The 20,344-nt window shown below is 56.4% G+C and overlaps 1 protein-coding gene across 1 annotated transcript in view; it reads left to right on the forward strand.

The window, feature by feature from the left end:
- The first annotated feature begins 5,810 nt into the window (after positions 1–5,810).
- Positions 5,811–20,344, forward strand: part of DTX1 (deltex E3 ubiquitin ligase 1) — a 32,153-nt gene continuing 17,619 nt past the window's right edge. Inside the window, exon 1 of the mRNA XM_090292423.1 lies at positions 5,811–6,858. Within this exon, the coding sequence (XP_090148549.1) occupies positions 6,600–6,858 (259 nt within the window). The 5' untranslated portion in view covers positions 5,811–6,599. The remainder of the gene's footprint in view (positions 6,859–20,344) is intronic.

Here is a 20,344-nt window from a genome sequence, read left to right on the forward strand (position 1 = left end):
GCTCATGGACAGATGAATGGCTAAACAGAATACAGTATATCCACAGAATGGAATATTACACAGCCTGGAAAAGGAAGGGAATTCTGACACATGCTACGACGTGGATGAACCTTGAAGATATTATGCTAAGTGAAAAAAGCCAGTCACAAAAAGACAAATACTGTATGATCCCATTCATATGAAGTATCCAGAGTAGTCAAAACCACAGAGAACAGAGAGTAGAATGGTGGTATCCAGGGGAAAGGAAGAATGGGGAGTTAGTTAAGGTTTAACGGGTACAGAGTTTCAGTTTTGCAAGAGGAAAACGTTCTGGAGATTGGTGGCACAACCATGTGAGCTTTACACTTAGAAATAGTTACAATGGTAAATTTTATGTTCTGTGTTTTTACCGCAATAAAAATAAATTTAAAATAAAAATGAATTACCTGGAAATCCCTCCAGCATTAGAGAAAATGGCCACCAGGGGGCGCTATGCGCCCACTCGCGTGTCATTTCAGTGGTGGTTTCTAGAGGGGGAAAAAGCACTAGGGTCCTGGAGCAAGTTAGAGCTCCTCCCTCCTCTCCCCTCTCTCCTCTCTCCTCCCGCCCTCTTTTTAAGGCGAACCAACTCTGCAAAAGCCCCAAGCTGCTCAGCACTCCCGGGACATCCCTGTCCCACCCCACTCTGAGCCCCGTTTTCCCTCTGGGTCCCTTCTCTCTGTGCTGGAGACACAGCAGCCCTGGGTGCTGTGTGCCCACCTTGCCACGCCGCCCTCAGGCCTCCAGACTGCGCAGGCGCAGGCGCTGGAGAAGAGAGGTGACGAGGACTCACTGCCCCCAGGTTACTGAAAGATAAGGTACATCACCATGGAAATGGACCTCAGATCTCCTATCCAGGGGCAACACTTGAAGATCAAGCAGACCTGGGATTTTCCGGCTCAGCTGCTCCCTGGGCACGACGTCATAACCTCCCTGGGCCTCAGTTTCCTCATCGGTAAGATCTGTTACAACACCTGGGAGGACAGAAAGAGCTTAATAAAATCCCCGATGCCTAGAAAGCACTCAGTGAGTGGGCTGGTTACCATTGTGCACCCACATTGGATGCCGGCCTGGGTCTCCCCCATCTCCCAGTGGTTTTCTGCGGCACAGCATCTACTCTCCGCTTCGCACTTTCTCCCAAAAAACCCTCCTAAAGAAACCCACACCATGACCTTCAGCCACAGGGTCAGTGACTAATCCAAGTAGGACTCACTGGCTTGCAAGTAACAGAAACCCAGTTAAACCACCTCCAAGAAACATAAGTGCTTCATGGAACCCAAGGAAAAATTGAACAGCAAATGTCTCAGAAAGAGCAGACTCAAGATATGGGCTCTTCAGGGAATCCTGAACATCCTCCCTCTCCTTCCTTACCTCCACCCCCTGGCCCCCAAAAGCCTGCTTGATTGCTCCCCTCCACACAGATCATCTTCAGGACAGGTACCCCCACTCACTGTCTCCAGCCCACAGACCTCACCGCCATTCCTAGAACATGCCACCTCAGGGCCTTTGCACTTGTTCAGCTCTCTGCTTAGGACACTTCCCTGGATCTCCCCAGGGTTCCCTAACTCCCTCCTTCGAGTCTTGGCTCAGCTGTCCCCTCAGTGGCGCTTCCTTTGACCAACTGATTGAATATTGCAAACCCCCTTCATCCCACCATGCCCCAGTGCCCTTCCTGCTGGCCTGCTCTTTTCCTTTTTACATCAGTTCACACACAAAAATGGGGTTAATCATAACCCTTGGTTCATAACCCACTCTCATCAGCTTTTAATTAGTTTTAATAATGAACACCCATGAAACTACCACCCCAAACAAAAACCAGAATTTTGACAATAATCTACATCTAACCATATATATGGCTCCCCCGCCCCAGCATCATATCCTCCCCACCATAATCCTCATCCCGAACCCTGTACTTATTCTTTTTAAGTTTTATTGTTACCTATGTCTGTATAATTTTAGTTGCTTTTAGCTTTACATAAAAGGTTTCCTGGTCATGTAATGGGGCAATTTTCACTGGCTCTTCTATTTCAGCGATCCCCCCGTTTCGTGATGTGTGGCTGTCGTTCCTTCATTTTGACTGCCATGTAATATTTCATCATGGGAACTTACTCGTCTGCTTTCCCACAGCTGGACCTTTGGTTTGCTTCATGATTTTGGCCGCTGTGAACACAGCCCCTGTGAATATTCTTCCACATGACTCCGGGGCCCGTACTTTAAGTGGAATTGCTGGGTCATTGGGCACATGCACGTGCTCAGCCTTAGGAGGTCAAGCCAGACGGTATTCTAACAGGTGGCACCAATTTACATCCCACCAGCAACATCCAATGTCTATTTTCCTCCAGGGTGCTTACATTTGATGACATATGATGTGTTTTACTTTCGTACTTGTTTGTTTACTCTCTATCCCCCCTACACACACAAGCACAGTAAAATGTCAGCACAAGGGGATGGTCAGAAATTTTAGACTCATACACTGCTGTATCCCCAGCACCGAGACTGGTGGCTGGCACATAGTAGATGCTCAATAAACACCTTCTGATTGAATGAACAAGGTGATGGCCCAATACAAGACCTGAGAGCTCATACTTGTACTATTGGCCCAATTACCCAGAAGTGGGCTAATTAAGACCTCTCTCAGTTTCAATCCTCCCTGGCCCCCCATTCAGGGAAAGGACCATTGACCAATGGGACCAGAGTTTTTGAAGGCAGGGCTTCCCCTTCAGTAATTCCCTATGGCTTCAGCAAAAACTCCCAGCCCCATGCTGGGGTGTATAAGACCCTGCATGGTGGCCCTGCCCACTTCGTCTCACTCCACCCTCCTGCTCCACCTCAGTGGTCACTCTGGCCTCCTCTCTGTTGCTCTAACACACGAAGCTCTTTCCCACCTCTGGGTCTTTGCATGGCCCTCTGCTCGTCCTCTGCTTATCCACATTGGGGAGCAGCTAAAATGTCACCTCCCGGGATTCTTTTTCTAGGGATGTAATACATACAAATACATACAAATTAAAAACAAAAACAAAAACAAAACAAAACAATTCATGCTTGAACGTGTTTGTTCCATTGGCTTCTCTACTGGTGTCTGAGCCATCTCGCCAGCAGGGCATGGGCCCCTTAAAAGCCAGATTCCTTTCCCCTCCCCTGACTCCGTTGCATTACGTACAGCTGGATGTCATTCATCAGGAGGCTACTAAACAAACCCAGAGGCAGCATGCTGCTGTGGAAGGTGCAAAAGGGTTTGAGGTTCAAATCCCAGCTCTGTCACTTACTCCTTCTGGGAACTTGGGCAAGCCACTTAACCTCAGGATTTTTTTCCATCTGTAGAATGAGGACAATATTACCTACCTTGTGGTGCAGCTGTGAAGAGCCGTGAGTCTTAGGTAAGTGCTCGGCACGTAATAGGTACTCAATACATGATAAATATCACTCAGTGAGCACCAGCCACACCGTACCAGATGAAAAGTACACAGTCCCTGATCTCATGAGCATCTCAGTCTGGCAGGGACAGCACTAAAGTGGCGAATTGTGATACAGGGTGTCACATCAAGGTCTGGGCAGAGGAGCACAGAGGACAAAGGAACGAGTTCAGGGAAGGCTTCCTGGAGGAGGTGACATTTAGTCAGACCTTAAATGGCCTTATGCAGTCTGGCTCTTGGATTCTTTCCAACTGGCTGCTAAATTTCCATGTGACCTTGAGCTAGTCTTTTCCCCACCCTGGGGTCCCCAGATCCCCTTCTATAACCTAAGGTTGTTGAGCATCAGCTCTGAATCTTTTGAATCACAGCCTCCTTTAAGAAGAATCTCTGAAAGTCAGAGCTCTTCTTCCCAGAAGAATGCACAGACATGTTAGTCTGTAATGGGAGTGGGGGCCTTCATGGAACCCCGGAAAGCCAATGGTGGACCCTGGGTTAAATTCCCAGCGATGCTGTTGGAGCATTATCCCTGCAGAGCCCGCCCTGTCCTCAGACAGAACCTCTCTCTAGTCTGCAGCAGGCGCAAGCAAGCAGAATCATTGACCCAGTCCGGCAAAGACCATCAGGCACCGGGCTGCAGGACAGAGCAGGGGCCTGGGCGGGGAGGTCACCCCAGCTGGCTGGGGAACCAGCATTCAGTTCTGGGAAAGCGCCCCTGAGCAGCCTGCCCATGACCTCGCCTAGTTTATCACCATCTGCCCCAGGGAGGAAGAGGAGCGTGGGCCGCCCTGGGCAGGCTCCCAAGCAGGCCGCTGACCCCCATCTGCTGCCCAGACTGGAGTTCCCGGACGCATCCTTCATCTTCCCTAATCTAAACACCCACAGGCCCCGGGTGGTCCACCCCCTCCGCGCTGATGTGTGTCCCCAGCTGCATCCAGCTTGCCAGAGCAGGGAGACCTGGCCATCCCATTAACACTTGAGCTGCTGCTACCACCTGCATCCCTTCCATCCAGCCAACCCTCACCCAGCACTTAGTGAGCACCTATTGTTTGCAGGCATCTTTGAATGAGATGACAGAGTGCTTGCCCTCGTCTTCTCTAAAGGTCTCTGCCTCCTGGCCAAGGTCCCCCACACCACCCCCCAGGAAGGGTACTGCTGCTACCCCATTCACCTGGAGCAGGTGGGGGCTTTGGGGAATTAGGCTCTGGGCTGGCTAATTGGGTCCTAGGAGGAGAATCCGCTCTGGGTTGGCGTCGGGGCCCTGCTCCAAACTGCTGTGTGTCTCTAAGCCTATTTCTTACCCTCTCTGGGCCTCAGTCTCCCTATATGTACACTTCAGATTCCATGATCCCATTCAGCTCTGAAATAGGCCTTGCCAGGCCGACCTCATTCCCCTCGCCCCGAAGAGTTGAAGGAGAAGAGAAAGCTGCCCTAGAATGTGTTAAGATCTTTCTTTAGACAATCTCTGGTTCTTATCCATTCATTCAAGCATTTATTGAATGCCTAGTGTGTGCCAGGCCCTGGACATGGCAACTGGAATGTAAAGATGACTAAGATTCAAGCAGGCGACCAACAAACACCTCACTCCCTGCCTTGCATGGGGTAAGGAGCCCTCCTGGGGTCCCAGGTGGGCCTAGCGGAGGATTTGGGGCGCCCCGGGGAATCGCGTGTCGGCGCTGGCGGCGCTTACGGCCGCGATCTGTCTCCTCCCCTTCCTCCCTCTCCGCCCCCTCCTCCTTCCCTCCCCGGAGCGCTGCCGCCGCGGCACCTCCCACCCGCGGGATCCCGGCGTCCGGCAGCCGGCTCACGCGTCCGTCGGTCGGCGGCGTAGTCTGTCCGCGCGTGGAAAGCCCAGCGTCCGGCGCGCGGCGGCCGCGGAGGCGGGACCGCGGCTCCCTCCCACTCCGGGGGGAGCCCAGGAGGCGGCGGTGCTGTAGCGCGAGCCGGGGGAAAGGCGAGGCGAGGCGAGGCGGTGAGAGCGCGGGGTGCTCCGGGGCCCCACCCCCGGCTGCTGCGGGGGTCCGCGAGCGCCCTGGGGAGGTCTGGGCTCGGGAACGCGGCTCTTACCCCCAGGGCGGGAGCCAGCGACGCCCCAGCTCCGGCTTCGCGTCCTCCGTGACGCTACCCCCGAGGGGCCTGGGCCGCGCCTGCATCCCCGCGCACCCCCGCGCACCCTGCATCCCCGGCCGCGGGGAGGAGAGCGCTCGGGAAGCTGAGGAGGGGGCGTCGCAGGCGTGAGTCTCAGGAAATCGTTCGCCCGGCTCCAGCCCTGCCTTCAGGCCTGCCCCTCGGGAACGCGGTGGCGACCCCCTTCAGCCCCCTTGCTGCCGCCACCCCATCGGTTCCCCATTGTTCTCAGACGATCGCTCTCCTGGGAAGGGGGAGGGGGTGCCGCGCTCTATTCTTAAAGGGCCCTCTCTCCTTCTTGTCTCCAGGCAAGTCGCGAGCACGAGTGGGGTGGGGCGTGCCCACGGGCCCCCGCCCCCCTCGTCCCCCCGGCGCAGCTCCGGAGCTGCAGCCCGGGCGGGCGAGCTGGGGACGCGCGCCGCACCCTTCCCCCGTGCATTCTTCAGCCACCCAGGCCTTCCAGGACGCCGTGGAGCAGGGACCAGGAGGACAGGGACGCCCCCTTCAGCAGGAGCCGTCGGGGGGGCGGGCCGGAGACAAGGCAAGCAGCCCCACTGGAGCCAGGCGCAGGGTCCGGGGCGCCGTTGCAGTTTGGAACGCAGAGGGCTGGCCGCGCGCCGCAGAGAGCAGCAGGCTGGGCCGGGCCTCCTGGGTGACGGGCGCCGCGCTGACCTGGAAGAAGGACAGGGACCGGCAGGCGTGAGACTGGACCGAGAGTAGGGGCGACCGCCTCCCTCCCTGTTGGAGCGGTGGGAGCCAGGAAACTGAGAGCAGCGTTTCCCCATCGTAAGGAAGACACTTGCTTTCTGCAGCGGCGCCCTTTCTCTGAGACAGCTCTGCACGGAAGGGGTGCTGGAGCCTGGAAGACCACCCCACACTCATCTCACCGAGGCCTCTGGGCCTCCCAGAGGACAGGGAGCTAGAAAAGAGGCCAGACAGCCCCCGCCGTTCCCCCCGGGGGAAAAAGGAAGTCCCCTGCTTGCCCGCAGGCCCAGGACGCACTGGGCCAGTAATAGGGGGGTCCTGGCCCCCGAGGCAGCGGCCATGTCCCGGCCAGGCCAGGGCGTCATGATGCCGGTCAACGGGCTGGGCTTCCCCCCGCAGAATGCGGCCCGGGTCGTGGTGTGGGAGTGGCTGAATGAGCACAGCCGTTGGCGGCCTTACACGGCCACCGTGTGCCACCACATTGAGAATGTGCTCAAGGAGGACGCCCGCGGCTCCGTGGTCCTGGGGCAGGTGGACAGCCAGCTGGTGCCCTACATCATCGACCTGCAGTCCATGCACCAGTTCCGTCAGGACACAGGTGAGTGGTCTCGCTTCCTGCCCCCACCCTACCCCGCACCACCGTTGGCAGTGGGGTGCTAAACCCCCCTCTTCCCTGAGGGAGCCTGGAACTTCAGGAAGGCGAGTCTGCTGATCCAGCCTCCCCACTCCCCCCCACCCCCAAAAATGGGACAGACTTTGGTTCCAATGCAGCCTCTTAGTTACAGGACCTTCAGCAAGTTACATCATCACCTCTTAGACTCAGAGTCCTCATCTGTAAAATGAATGGGTTAATAGCTCTCGCTGCCACAGAAGGATGAAATAAAGCCATGCTCACAGAGCACAGAATGTGGGACAGTTATCCTAGTGAAAGGACTTTCCATCTACTTCCTCCTTTCATTATTTTCCCAACAACCAAACAGTAAGTCTTATTATTGTATCGTGATTATTATGAGTCCCGCTTTACAGAGGAAGCCACTGAGTCTCACAGAAGCTAAGTGATTTAAACTCGGAGCTGGGATTTAAGCCCAGGCCACCATATTCCAGAGCCAAGGCCCTTAACTGGTACACTGTGCTGCCTCTAGGTGTCGGTGGTGTTGGGGTGGAATCGTGCTGATGGTACTGGTGGGGCAAGGGGGTGCTGGTGGTGCTGACAGTGGGGCGGGTGGTAACGATGGGGGAGTGGTGGTGGTGGTGACGCCGAGGGGAGTGTTGACTGTGGGATTGGTCGTCCTCGTGGCTGTCCCGGTGGTTGTCTTGTTGGTGGTGAGATGGGATGGTGCTGATGGAGAGAATGAGGTTGGTAGTAGTTTGGTGGTCATGTGGTAGGTGATGCTGGTGATAAAAATGGGGAGGCCCTGTCCTGGCATATTTGTTCTGGAGATGTGCCCTCACTGTGGTCTCTGTGACAAGCATGGTGGGCAGTGGGGGACAGAGGCTGCCAAAGAATCCGTGTCATGTTTGATCCTGAGGACTAGCCAGGGAAGTTTGGGGGGCCTTCCTGTGAATCCCTGGGTGGCAGAACTGCATGTAACAGCCTTGGAGACAGTAGGACCTGTCCCTTCTCACTGGAGCTGCGCCGTCCAATACGGCAGCCGCTCATGCCATGTGGCTCTTTACATTTACATTAATGAAAATTAAAGAAAATTGAGAATTCCCGTCTTCGGTCCCACCAGCCACATGTGTCACATGACTGACGCACCGGACGGCATGGACCTGGAGCGTTGCCATCACCGCAGAGAGCTCTGGTGGGTGACTCCGCTCTAGAACACAGCTCGGTGCCTGCAGAGAGTGTGGAAACCCAGGTGAATCCGTAAAAATGGTTTATTGATGTTCCTTCTCGGTACATCGATGTTTCCGTGACTCCAGGCATTGACCGCAGTCCCTTGGGGGGCCAAGCTTTCATTCATGCCACCATACAATCGCGTACTGATTCCCTGCTGTGTGTCCAGCCCTGTGCTGAGCACCGGACTGTAGCCCGGAGCCAGGCAGACAGGGTCCAGAGCAGTGGTCTACCCTGGAGGGCCTGGCAGGAGGTCCCGGTGCAGTCGGGGAGCCCACAAACACATAATCTCACAGATACTCAGTTTCAGGTCCGAGGACATGACATAAAGCTGACCTGGGGGTGGCCACGGAAGACTCATTTGAGGGAGAGTTGTGAGACCGCAAGTCTCAAGACTAAGTGAGTGGGGCAGTGTCCTAGGCAGAGGGAGCAGCCGGTGCAAAGGCCCTGTGGTGGGAAGGAGCAGAGTGCATTCCATCCACTGTGTTTGGAGCACCACGAATGTGAGGAAGGTGATAGAACGTGGGCCTGGAGCGTGGCCTGAACAGCCACAAAAAAGGCTTTCAATATTCTGAGCAGCTCACCATCGAGTCCTCGTGCCTTTTCTTCCAGAGGGGCTCCAAGTGCCCGACAGAGAAAGGAGAGGCACCAGGCATCCTCTGCCACACTCTCTCAGGTGTTTGCCGGAACCTTCTCGGGTGGAAGGCCGGGGTCTGACCATCGACGACATGGGATTTTTCATGGGCCCAATGTCAGGGGTGGTGCGGATTCAGAGTTAGTGCCAGGTGGAAATTTTTAAGGGCCTGGCTGGGGGCAGGGGGATCCTTCGAAGATGGATAACCCCACCCAAGGCTGCCTAGCTGGCTGATTTGTCTTTGATTCCCTCTCCTTGGGGGTCCTTTTCTATTCACAGCACCCCACTTGGGTTCCTAGCTCTTCAAGCTCCCTTCATTCCCCCTTTCAGCAGGCACCTCTGTTATGTTATAGCCTCTCTGGATCCCCCAGACCTTCAACTTCAGTCACTTCCTCACATGCCCCGCCCTGGAGCTGCTCACTCCACACCTGCCCCTGTTTGCCGGAAAAGGGGGCGCGGGGAGCACTCTTCCCTCCATGGGCTCCTGGGTGACTGCCCAGACCCCACGCAAGGGAGGAAAGCCCAGAAACCCATGGGGCTATGGATGGAACCTAAAGGGATGGAAAACTACCGGAGGGATGGGCACGATGCTTCCCTGCCAGACACGTCCTAGTATGCGCCCACTTCCCCCAGAAGGAAAAAGTATCAAGAAAGGACATCTCGTCCTCAATATTAATGCTCCAGGGAAGACCCTCAGGCAGGTGTCCTCACCTGTCCAGGCCTCAGCTATGAAATGGGCAAAAGTCACTTTGTTAGCAAGGTTCTTAGTTGATGGAGAGAACCAAGGCTGTAATCTTATCCCACAAACCTTCACTAAGCACCGGCCATGTGCATGGCATGTGCTGAGTCGTACGGTGGTGCGTAAGAGACAAGTGGGAGATTCTGAATTGTAAAAGGATTATAGTTTCTCTCTCTCTCTCTCTCTCTCTCTCTCTCTCTCTCTCTCAACAGTGTAAAGTTGTAAAACCCAAAGCTGGCATGTGTGTACTGTAATGAGCACAGCTTCTATCTAGATTTTCTCGTTGTAAAATTCTTGATAAGTTCACTGAAGCTGCACTTTAACTTTGGGGGTGGAAGCAGCATGCCCAGCTTTGCCAGCGCCCCGACTTGGAGCCAGCAGACCTTGTGATAAGGTTTTAGCCTTTGTGGGTCCCACCGTCTCTGTTGAAACAGCTGCACTCTGCCATTGGGGCCTAAAAGCAGCCCAGGACAGGACGTGAGGGAATGAATGCGACTGTGTTCTCCTGAAACTAGCTGTGGACACCAATATTGAATTTCATATAATTTCCACGGGTCATGAAATACTATGTTTCTTTTTTCTCAACCATTTAAAAATGTAAAAAGCACTCTCAGCTCCCAAGCTGTGCCGAGGCAGGCGGAAGGCAGCTTGCCAGCCCCTGACCCAGCACGCTCTTCCCCTGCCCGCTTCGGGGAGGACGGCGCTGCCGCACAGAAGTCCCTGTCTGGCGGTGCGTGCTGGGAGAGGGGCGCGTGCGTGTGCAGACACACAGCACCAACCCGCTTGGACACCAGTGACATGCAAATGCCCGTCTACATGGCTGTCATGCAGCCAGTAAAAGAAAGCCCAGGTGTCAGACTCAGACCACAGGGGAGAGGCCAGGCCAGGTCCCCTGGGGGATGCTGTTTGTTCAGCTGCTGCCCCCTCGCCGCTCCCCTACTGGGCTGTTTTTACTGCCCCACAGTGTGCGAGGTTCCCTTTGAAGGCAGACAGGTCCGGAGCCCGTGTGGTCAGGGAACGCTGTGACCCTGGGCCATGTGATCTTAGATTACTACAGGGGTGTCCCCTGTGAGGCCATAACTTTCCTGAGGGTCACTGGCCATTCCACCCCACTGCCCCACCCCCACCGAAGACCTGACCCAGAGCCTGGATTTTCCACCCAGTCCCCACATCTGGGCAGAGGTGTGACGTAGCCACTTTCCAGATTCTACCGTGGACTCACATGGCTGGGGACAGAGGGGAGGGCTGCCTTTCTGACTGACAGGTGTCCCCTATTCTCTCCCTCTGCTGCTGGGGGCACTACGGGAGCCTTTTGCCCACTCTGTAGATGGGACAGCTGAGTCTGGGGGAGGCCAGGCTCGGGACCATACACAACGGCTGTCCCCAAGGCTCCAAACACAACTGCTCGCGCTCCCAAGCTGTCAGGCTGGAGTAACAGGTGGTGGCCGGCTTCAGCAGCTCCCAGGCCTACATCATCCCTTCTGTAGGTGGCCTGCGCTCCCCTCAGGCCTGGTCCCTGCCCATATGGGAACATCCTGTCTGAAGACACTTTCAGGATGTCGGGGGACTAGGTGGGGCCACCCAGATGGAGGAGGAGTTAGTCAGCAGCAGGGAAAACACTGTCAGAATTTAGACTCCTAGGCAGGTCATCATACAGATAGAAGACTGAGGCCCAGAGAGGGTGAGTAACTTGTCCAAGGTAACACAGCCAGCCCATCCCAAGCTGGAATCTAGGCCTCTCAGACAGTTCTCAGGGATGCAGAACAAGGTCACAGTCAGTGCCGGCTGAGAAAGGCTCCTCCCCCTTCTCCCTTGAAAGCTCTGTTGGGACTTGTTGTCAGGGTGTCTACCAAGGCAAGAACAGCTTGTGCAACCCCAGAGGCCTCCGGGGCCAGCTCCCTAGTTACAGGACCCCTTGGGACCCTCTCCCAGCCAACCTTGAAGGCCCCTGGGGCTGGGGCTGGCATCATGGCATGAAGGACTATGCATGTTTGGGTGGGGAGGTGTCCGTCACATGCTGGTGCGGGTTCAACTAATCCATACGTGGGTGTCTGTCACCCCCACCTGCCCCGCTGCCTCCATTCCCACCATTGCAGACCCCCCTGTTTTGGCCACTGGCCGCTCGTCTTGCTCCAGGAGCCCCCTTTGATACCATACGTTCATCCTCACTTTTATTTGATAGTCAGTGGTGCCGGCTCAGCCACAGGCCCAGGGCTGGGTCCCGGGGACTCAGAGAGGACAGGCCCCTGCCTCATTGATTTCGGAGCCCAGTGGAGGCAGAGGCAGAGGCCTATGGTGGGAATGGCAGCCAAGCCCCCTGACTCCGAGGCCACAGCTAGAGATCTGCATCCCAGCTTAACCCGTGGCTGGCTCGGTGACCGTGGGCAAGGCCCTTAACCTCTTGGCGCCTCAGTTTCCTCCTCTGGAAATGGGAATAAGAATAGTCCCTACCTGAGAGGGTTGTCGCAAGGATTTAAATGTGATAATGCAGGTAAAGCACAAAGAATATGACTTTGCACATAATTGGCACTCATGCTCAAGTAGGAAAGAGATGTAAATGCCTCATAGGAGAGGTATAGGTAGCCTTTGGCCAAGTAATGTGGGCAGTGTGTGCCTGAGGCCTCTGAGAGGGAGGACTTCCTGGAGGAGGAGTCTTCCAAGGGTCTGCATGGTTTGAGGAACACTTTAAGGTGGAGGTAACAGCATCAGCAAGGTCCTGGAGAAGACCTCAGGCTTGGGTGAAAAGGGAGGCTGGGACAGAGGAGACGAGAAGGAGGGAGGGGGTAAGGGAGGCCTCTTGGGTCCCATGGGGCCTGGCTGGGCTGCCAGCTGCTGCTCTTTAGTGGTTAGGCCCTGGGGGACCCAGAGCCGTGCTGCAGAACCAGCCTCATTAATGTGGGTCCTCAGAGGCCAGAGCTAGAGCAGACTGGGCAGCGGGGGCTGACGCAGACACCTCCTGGCAGCCTGTCCGGCTCCCTCACCCAGCCGGCGGGCGTCACCCCACTTAACACATAGCACAGCTGAGGTGCAGAGGGTGGGAGCCACCTGCTCAAGCTGGGAAGGAGTGGGTTGCAGATTCAGATCCAGGTCCGCAGCGCCCGCGCCCCACACCCGGCCCGGCTGTCCCAGCACCTTGGACAGCGTCACCAGCGCCTGGCCCACGCCTGCCGGGTTGCGGGTGAGGGGTCCCGGGGCAGGTCCTCCTCCCGGCCCCCCTCTCTCCTCTCACACTCCCTGCCCCCTCCGCTCCCCTCTTCATCCTCTCCTGCTGTTTCCCAGCCCCCCAGCCTCAGGTCCAAGGGAGCTGTAGAATCTGACCTAGAGATGCAGGAGGCGATGGAGCCGTGATGGGAGGGGCGGACTGGCATGGGAGGTGACAGGGAAGGTGACGGGAGCTGAGGCGGGAGAGCAGACGGGGAGGTGATGGGGGCTCTGGCTGGAGCTATTAACGGTAAGCTGGAGCGGGGGGCAGGATGGGGGTGCTGGATGGGAAGGGCAATAGCGGCTGCCTGCCGTGGGGAGGTGCTGGGGGCAGTGATAGGCTAGGGGTGCCGTGAGGGCTGTGATGGGGGGTGGCGAAGGAGGTGACAGAGGACAGGGGAGGCATGGCGGTTCTAGTGGCAGGTGATAGAGGACGTGGTGAATGAGTAATGAGCAGGGGCCAGCATGGGGAGGCGACGGGGCAGGACTGGTCGCTGTGGAGGCCATGGACCATGGGGTCCCTAGCCACCCCCTCAGCATGCCCAGAGCCCTCCCTCCCCCCACACTTGTGTCCCCCTCCTTTCACTCACGCCTGCATCACACTCAGTGGGAACCGCTCCCCAGGATAACCTCCAGGCCCCTAGACAGCCTGCCCCCACCAGACCATCCGGTGCCCCTGCCTGATACCAGCTGAGAACGTGGGGCCCCACATCTGGAGCTGTCTGCCTCAGGGAGCCTTGCTGGTGAGGCCCAGACCCCAGACTTCCTAGCCACTCTCTAGTGATGGGAGAGGGCGGCATGGGGCTTTGAGTAAGCCGCACTCCCTCAGCCTCAGTTTCCTGCTCTGTCATGTGGGTCCAACAGGAAGATCTGTCTCATGGGATTGTGATCAGTATTCATTCATTCATTCAGCAAGAATTTAATGAGCACCTACTGTGTGCCAGGCACTGTCCTTGGCACCAGGGATGCTGCAGCAAATAGGACAGACACAGACTGTGTGGAGGGGGTGTGTCAGGTGTGATACAGGAGGACAGACACAGGGGAGGTGCCAGGATGTGGGGCTGTTCCTCACCTGGGAGCCTGAGCAGCTGCCAGGCTGGGGACGTGCCTCCCCAGGGTCCTGTGTGGCTGCGTCCGTTCTAGCCAAAAGCCGCTCTCCCTCTCTGGGTTCTTCCCATTGTCTCCCTGGAGCTGCTCTGGGTGCTACCTCCACTTGCCCAGGCAGCGGTGGCAGGTGGGTGATGGGGTACTGGAGGGAGTCTGGCACCAGGCCCGAGAGCTGAACGCCCTGAAATGCAGAACAAAGGACGAGCCAATCAAGGGAGGCAGTGCTGGCGGCCAGGACAGTCCTGCCAGCAACCGCAGCCCAGCCACCTCTTCTCCCGGTGACAGGCTGGGCCCCCTCCGCCACTGAGCCCGTGTCCCCTCTCCCTCTGACGGCAAGGGGAGCACGCCAGGACACAGAATTTACCAGAGATCATGCCATTATGGAGCCCTCCCCAGTTCATCTGCTTCCTTTGTTCCGAGGTGTTAGTCACCTGGCACTGTAGAAACGAGAGTCCGGGGCCTGGAGTCAGGGTGCAGCTCGAATTTGCAGGTGATCTGGGCCAAGTCCTTCTCTCTCTCTCTCGGACCCCCTTTCCCCACCTAAGCAGAGAGTGAAAATTCAGAGGGTTATAGGGCCTGGGCAGCTAACAGAAGTGTGTGCAGTAGCTGGGAAGGCAAAGGTTTTCTTTCTTTTTTTCTTTTCTTTTTTTAGTGATAATTTTTTAAAAGATTTTATTTACTTATATATTTTTTAGAGAGAGGGGAAGAGGGAGAGAAAGAGAGGGAGAGAAACAGTGATGTGTGAGAGAGCCATGGATGGGTTGCCTCTCGCACGCCCCCAGCCAGGGACCTGGCCTGCAACCCAGGCATGTGCCCTGACCGGGAATCGAACCCGTGACCCTTCGGTTCTCAGGCTGGCACTCGGTCCACTGAGCCCCACCAGCCAGGGTGGCAAAGGTTTTCAACTGTTGCTCTCTAGTAGCTGGTACACAGTAGATGCTCAAGAAATACTTGAGGACAGGAAGGAGGAGACTGTGACTCAGCTTCTGCTAAACTCTCACCAAGAAGGCCGATCCTTGCGGCCACAACTTTAGTTATTTTGGGATTGTTGAAATCCAGACTTGAGTGAGTCCAATGCCATTTTTAAATATCTGATCATTATCTTTTTAAAATGCAAATTGTGTGTGGACCAAAATCATGTTCACTACCAACCTGCAATCAGCCCAGTCATTTGTCACACTCAGGTTCACGCATGTGTATTTGGTCATTCTCTCTCATTCATTCATTCATTCATTCACTCATTCATTCCTTCAGCGAGCATTTTCCAAGTGCCAACCTCCCCGTGTGCCTGGATGCCAAGGTGGCTGAAAGCCAGCCCGGCCTTTGAGAGGCTCCCAGGCGGAGGGAACACAGATGCCTCAGTGCGTAGTGAGCTCTGCGCCTTAGCGGGAGTACTACAGGTACATGTTGCTATGGGAGCCCAAGGTGGGAGCGAGTCTCCCCACAGATGGCGGAGAAGATTCCAAGAGGAGAGTGCTTGAGCTGAACCTTAAAGACTGCATAGCACCCTGGCTGGTGTGGCCCAGTGGATTGAGCACCGTCCTGCGAACCAAAGGGTCACCGGTTCAATTCCCGGTCGGGGTACATGCCTGGGTTGCAGGCCAGGTCCCCAACTGGGGGTGTGCAAGAGGCAACCACACATTCATGTTTCTCTTCCTCTCTTTCTTTCTCCCTCCCTTCCCCTCTAAAAATAAATAAATTAAATCTTAAAAAAAAATAAAGACTGTGTAGAAACTCAGCAGGAAGGAAAATGGGGTGGGCTGGGGGACAGACATATCAGACAGAGGGAACAGCCCGTGCAAATACACAAAGGCATAGCCATGTGGTTCGAGTGTGAAGCTGTGAGGACTGCGGTGACAGTCGCAAAGATGAGCGCAAGAGCCTAGACCTACTCCTAAGGGCACTGGGAAGCTATTGATGGGTGTTAGGCAGAGCGGTGACGTGGGCAGATTGGCGCCTGTGGATGATCCTTCCGGCTGCCATGGGGGAACGTGTTACAGGGCACAAAGGGTGGACGGTGGGACACAGGACAGAGGCTACTGTCTCGGCGATCAGTACTGGTGGCTTGGACCACGGTGGCAGTAAAAGGGGCGATAAGTTCAAACCCGGCTGGGTTAAGTGCTGGCTTCACAGATGAGTAACAGTGTGACCTTGGGAAAGTCACTTCACCTCTCTGCGCTTCAGCATTTGTACGAGGCAATGGTGATAATGGTCCCTGCTCTGCAGAGAAGTGTGTGGATTGAGCTGGTATGCGTGAAGCACTTAGAACGGGGCCTGGCACACAGTAGGCGCTCTGTGTTTACTGTTGCTACGACTACTACTACGTCTATTTCACAGATGAGGGAGGAGAGTCTTGGAAGGGTCAGGTCGGTTGCCCAAGGCCACACAGGGCCCCAGGAGACAGAAAACTGCCTGCTCCTTCTGCTCCTCACCCCCTCATTTCCGCACATGGATGTTGCCACTGTGCCAGGGCATAGGAACCCAAATGGGTTGGAAGCCAGGTGACTGGGAAGCCCCCACACAGCCCATAAAGTGGGCGAAGCCAGCTTCCAGCGGCCGGCAGCTTCCAGGGTGAGGGCGTTTCCAAACCGATTTCAAGGTGCTAACGTCTGTGAGAGCCTTGCAGCCCCTCCGCCTTCCCCGGCCCGGCTGGAGGCCACCCCCCTCCTCCCGCCTCCCCTGCCCTGGCCTGGCAGGCAGCGGGCCTGGGGAGCCTGCCCCAGCTTCTAACATGCAGAAACCGCTAATGGACCGCTGCTCAGCCTGACGAGGCCCCTGGGAGAGTTTGGTGGGAAACAGAACACTGCGGGTTTATTGATCACAGGGCAGGAGGGGTGACGCCCTGTCCTTAGACTGCGGTTCGAATCCCAGCTCAGCCACTGCCCCAGCTGGACTGCCATGTCTTCCCAAGAAGCCTTGGGAGTTGGCCAGCTACGTAGGTCACTAGTCGGCCGGGGTGGGGGCAGTTAGGGAGAGGGAATGCAGGCAGTTGTTATGGTTACTTCTGGGTTGGTGGAGGACTCAGTAAAGCCCCTTCCTGGGGCCCAGCATCCAGGGGGTGCTCAATACATGCTTCACCCTCTACCCAACCTCTAGTCCCAGGCCTCGGCCTGCAGTGGAACTCCCCCACCTGACAGGATGTCCCATGACTGCCTCCCATGGGCCCCTCTTCCCGTCACGGTCTGGGTGCCCCCAAGCTGAGGTCACTTCCCTCCAGGAAGCCACCCCAAGGGGAGGGGACCCCTGCTGGGCCTGGAGGCTGGCTCAGCCCAGGGAGGAAACTTCTGGAGGCCCAGGGGCAGGCAGGAGAGTCAGGGCCTCCCCTCTCTTTGCAGAGACAGCTTCTTCTTAAGGCAAGAGCTGGGCCCTGGGACACCCACACACCCAAATGTAAGCAGGGGTTCAGATCAGGACCATATTCTCAGGGCAGAAACTCCCACAGCAAAACAACAGAGGGCAAAGCTGAGGGAGTGAGCTCCCCGTCACTGGAGGTAACCTAGGCTGGGCTACCACCTGATGCAACTGAACCCCTTAGAAGCAGTCCTTCCTGGCCTGACCTTCACTGCATGAATGCAATACCCTTCCCAACCCTCCCAACATTTTATTTCTCCGAGCCTCGGTTTTCTCATCAGTGAAATGGGAATAGTTCTGGTCCTTCCTTGGAGGGAGCCGTGTGAGCGAGGAGAGTACTGAGCACAGCACCTGGCACATGCAGGTGCTCAGGCAGCACTGGCTCTGCTGACACTTTGGTCGCTACTATCTGTCCTTGCGGGCTCTCCTCTCTCCCGCTCTCCCCGTCTCCAGGCCTTGCTCTCTGGTGCTAACTCTCCACGGCCACCTCAGCCTCTAGATTTCACAATTTTGTTTCTTTACGTCTCCAAACGCACTCTCTCTCTCTGCCCCCAGCTGCCCTGGCTCTGCCGCGGCGTTTCCCACGCTCATCTTGGCCTCTCCAGCAGTCTCTCTGGCATGTGTGTCTCTGTCTCCGCGCCTGTCTCTCCCTATCTCTCACTCCCCCAGGGCCTCGGCCTCTCTGGTCTCTGTCCCAAGCGTGAACTGGTCACTGGCTGCAGGGGCGGTGGCCGCCCCCACACCCAGTCTCAGGGGCCCAGCGGCTGCAGTCCTCCAGCTGACAGCTGGCCAGAGCCCCTTCCCCCCCAGTTCAGCTGGAACAAGATTGGAATTTTTCAACCAAACATTCCTAAGAAACGGGGGGGCGGGGGGGGACAGACAACAACAGCAGATGCACAAAAGCAGGCCCAGAAATGGCATGGGCTTGACACAGGTTTCTGACCGCCATGGGGATGCAGGCCCTCGCAGCCAGCGTGACTCAGTGCCCAGGAGGCCCGAGAAGTGGGGGGCGGTGGGGGGGGGGGGCGGGGGGGGCAGTCTGTGCAAGGACACCGAGCAGAGTGGGTTGGTGAGAAAGCCCGGCCATGTCTCCCAGGCTGAAGAATCTCCAGCCCCATCTTAGACCCATTGTTCTGGCTGGAAATCTAGGCCAAGGCCGCTGTGGAGGAGAAGGAATATTTCCGCCTCTGCTCCCTTGGAAATCTCGAGATCGCAGCCCAGGCAGGTCACCAGGGAAGCAGCGGGCCCCCCTCGGCCTGGTCCAGGGCCAGCGTGAGCGGGAGAGGTGGACGGGCGGGCGGGCGAGCGGGCAGCAGTGGCAGGCGTTGTGGGGTGCGGGGCCCGGCAGGGAGGAGAGCAGTTGCCCTAATTACTCCAACTCTCCAGGTTCCAATCTCGTTTGAAAAGGACTCCAGGGACGCAGCCTTTAATAACTACCAGTAAACAGGCAGGAAAATCGATACCTGGTAAATAGAGCCCTGGAGGGAGGGAGGACTGGGCTGGCCGGCCCTGACCTGGCCCGGACGAGCTCCCAGAGTCCTTTGTTGCAGAGCTGGCCAGCGCTGCCCTTTGAACCATGTCCCCATCCCCGGCCCGGGGCCCCATGTGTGCTTTGGCTCCTGCTACAGCCTCCACTCCCTCTCCATCAAGACCAACTCCTCCTCTTTCCCCCTCCCTCTGAGCCCTGACCTGTGCCAAGTAGGCTGCCTGTTTCAGTGCCGACACCTCCTTTGTGCCCGGCTCTGTGCCTGGTGCTAGTAACACCGCTCTGGTCCTTGTCCTCCTGAAAGCCATCCACCAGTGAGGAAGATTAAAAACAAAAAGGAATCATTGATGGACAGTGCAAGGATAGACGTGCAACAGAAAGCTGCATGTGCCAACTACAGCAGCAGAACAGGAAAGCACTTCCTGGAGGAGGTGAGCATGTGGAGGGTTTTGCTGGGCAAATAGGAGTTCAGAAAGCGACCAAGGCTGGGGGAAGGGTGAATGTGGGTAATGTATGTAATAACAGCAGCCGTCGTATTCAACGTGTGTCAGCACTGACTATGGCCAGGCACTCTGCAAAGCACCTGTGACGTACATTTCCTTACTTTGGCCCACAGTAGGTGTTCCTGCCCCCCATTTTACAGATGCAAACACTGAGGCTATACGAGGCCTCAGAACTTGCACATGGCCTGTGAGTTGTTTCAACCACTTACTTCACTCTGCACCTCCCACCCCTGCCCCTGCTCTGCCCAGTTCAAGACAGGGCACCCAGAGGTGGTTAAATAAATTAAGTTCCCATCCCTTCCCGGCCCTTCCCTTCCAGGGGTCACACCTTCCAGGTAACACAGCACCTTAACCCTCAGCAGGAGGCTAATGGAGGTATTTCAGGCACATCAGTCCTAAAGACCATCTATCGCAAGCCTTCATTTTGCAGGCAGGGACACTGAGGACCTGGGAGGAGCAGACCAGCAAGAGGGGCAGAGGCAGGAGCGGCCCGGGATTTTCCCTCTAACTCATCCCCTCCTGGGTCTGCCCTGGAAGAACACTGTTGTCAAGGGAAAAAAATCAATATGCACACACTCAATTAAATGATAAATCAGACATCAGAATGAGACTGCCCCAGAGGCCCCGGGGAACTTTTCATATGATCGGCTGGAACATTACAGGAGCCCGGGGACCCAGCCCCTCCCTGCTTCTCTATATCAGCAGCTACAGCTCTGTGCCTCAACTTCCCCAGTACTCAGGGTCTGGACAGTTGGCACAGGACAGAGAAAGTCCACAGCCCTTCAGATTCTAAACTGAGAGAGAGAGAGAGGAGGACCAGCTGCTTCAGCCCTGACTAGGGACATAAATAAGGACAGTCAGAGTGTGTGCTCAGGAGAAAGAACCCTGAGCAAGGTGGAGTGGGGGTGGGGGTGGGGGACCGTGGTGGGTCCCCAGCCATCTGGCTGCAGGTTCCTGGGCCAGGCACCCTGGGGGATGCCAATTAACAATGGAAACACGGTCATGAGGGCCTGCTGTGTGCTGGGCACCGCGCTAGGTGCTAGGGATACAGCCACGAGCAAAGTGGTCAAGATCCCTGGCCAGTGGGCTCACTGCCTAGTGGGAGGTCACAGAGAATAAAGAAAGCATGCAGGTTAATATATCGTGTCAGGCAGTGCTAAGTTCCAGGAGGAAAACTAAAGCAAGATAAGACGGTGGGAATGGAAGGGCATCCATTCCCATGG

Source organism: Furipterus horrens, unplaced genomic scaffold (genome assembly GCF_987537825.1).
Source record: "Furipterus horrens unplaced genomic scaffold, mFurHor1.1.pri manual_scaffold_11, whole genome shotgun sequence".
Classification (NCBI taxonomy): Eukaryota; Metazoa; Chordata; class Mammalia; order Chiroptera; family Furipteridae; genus Furipterus; species Furipterus horrens.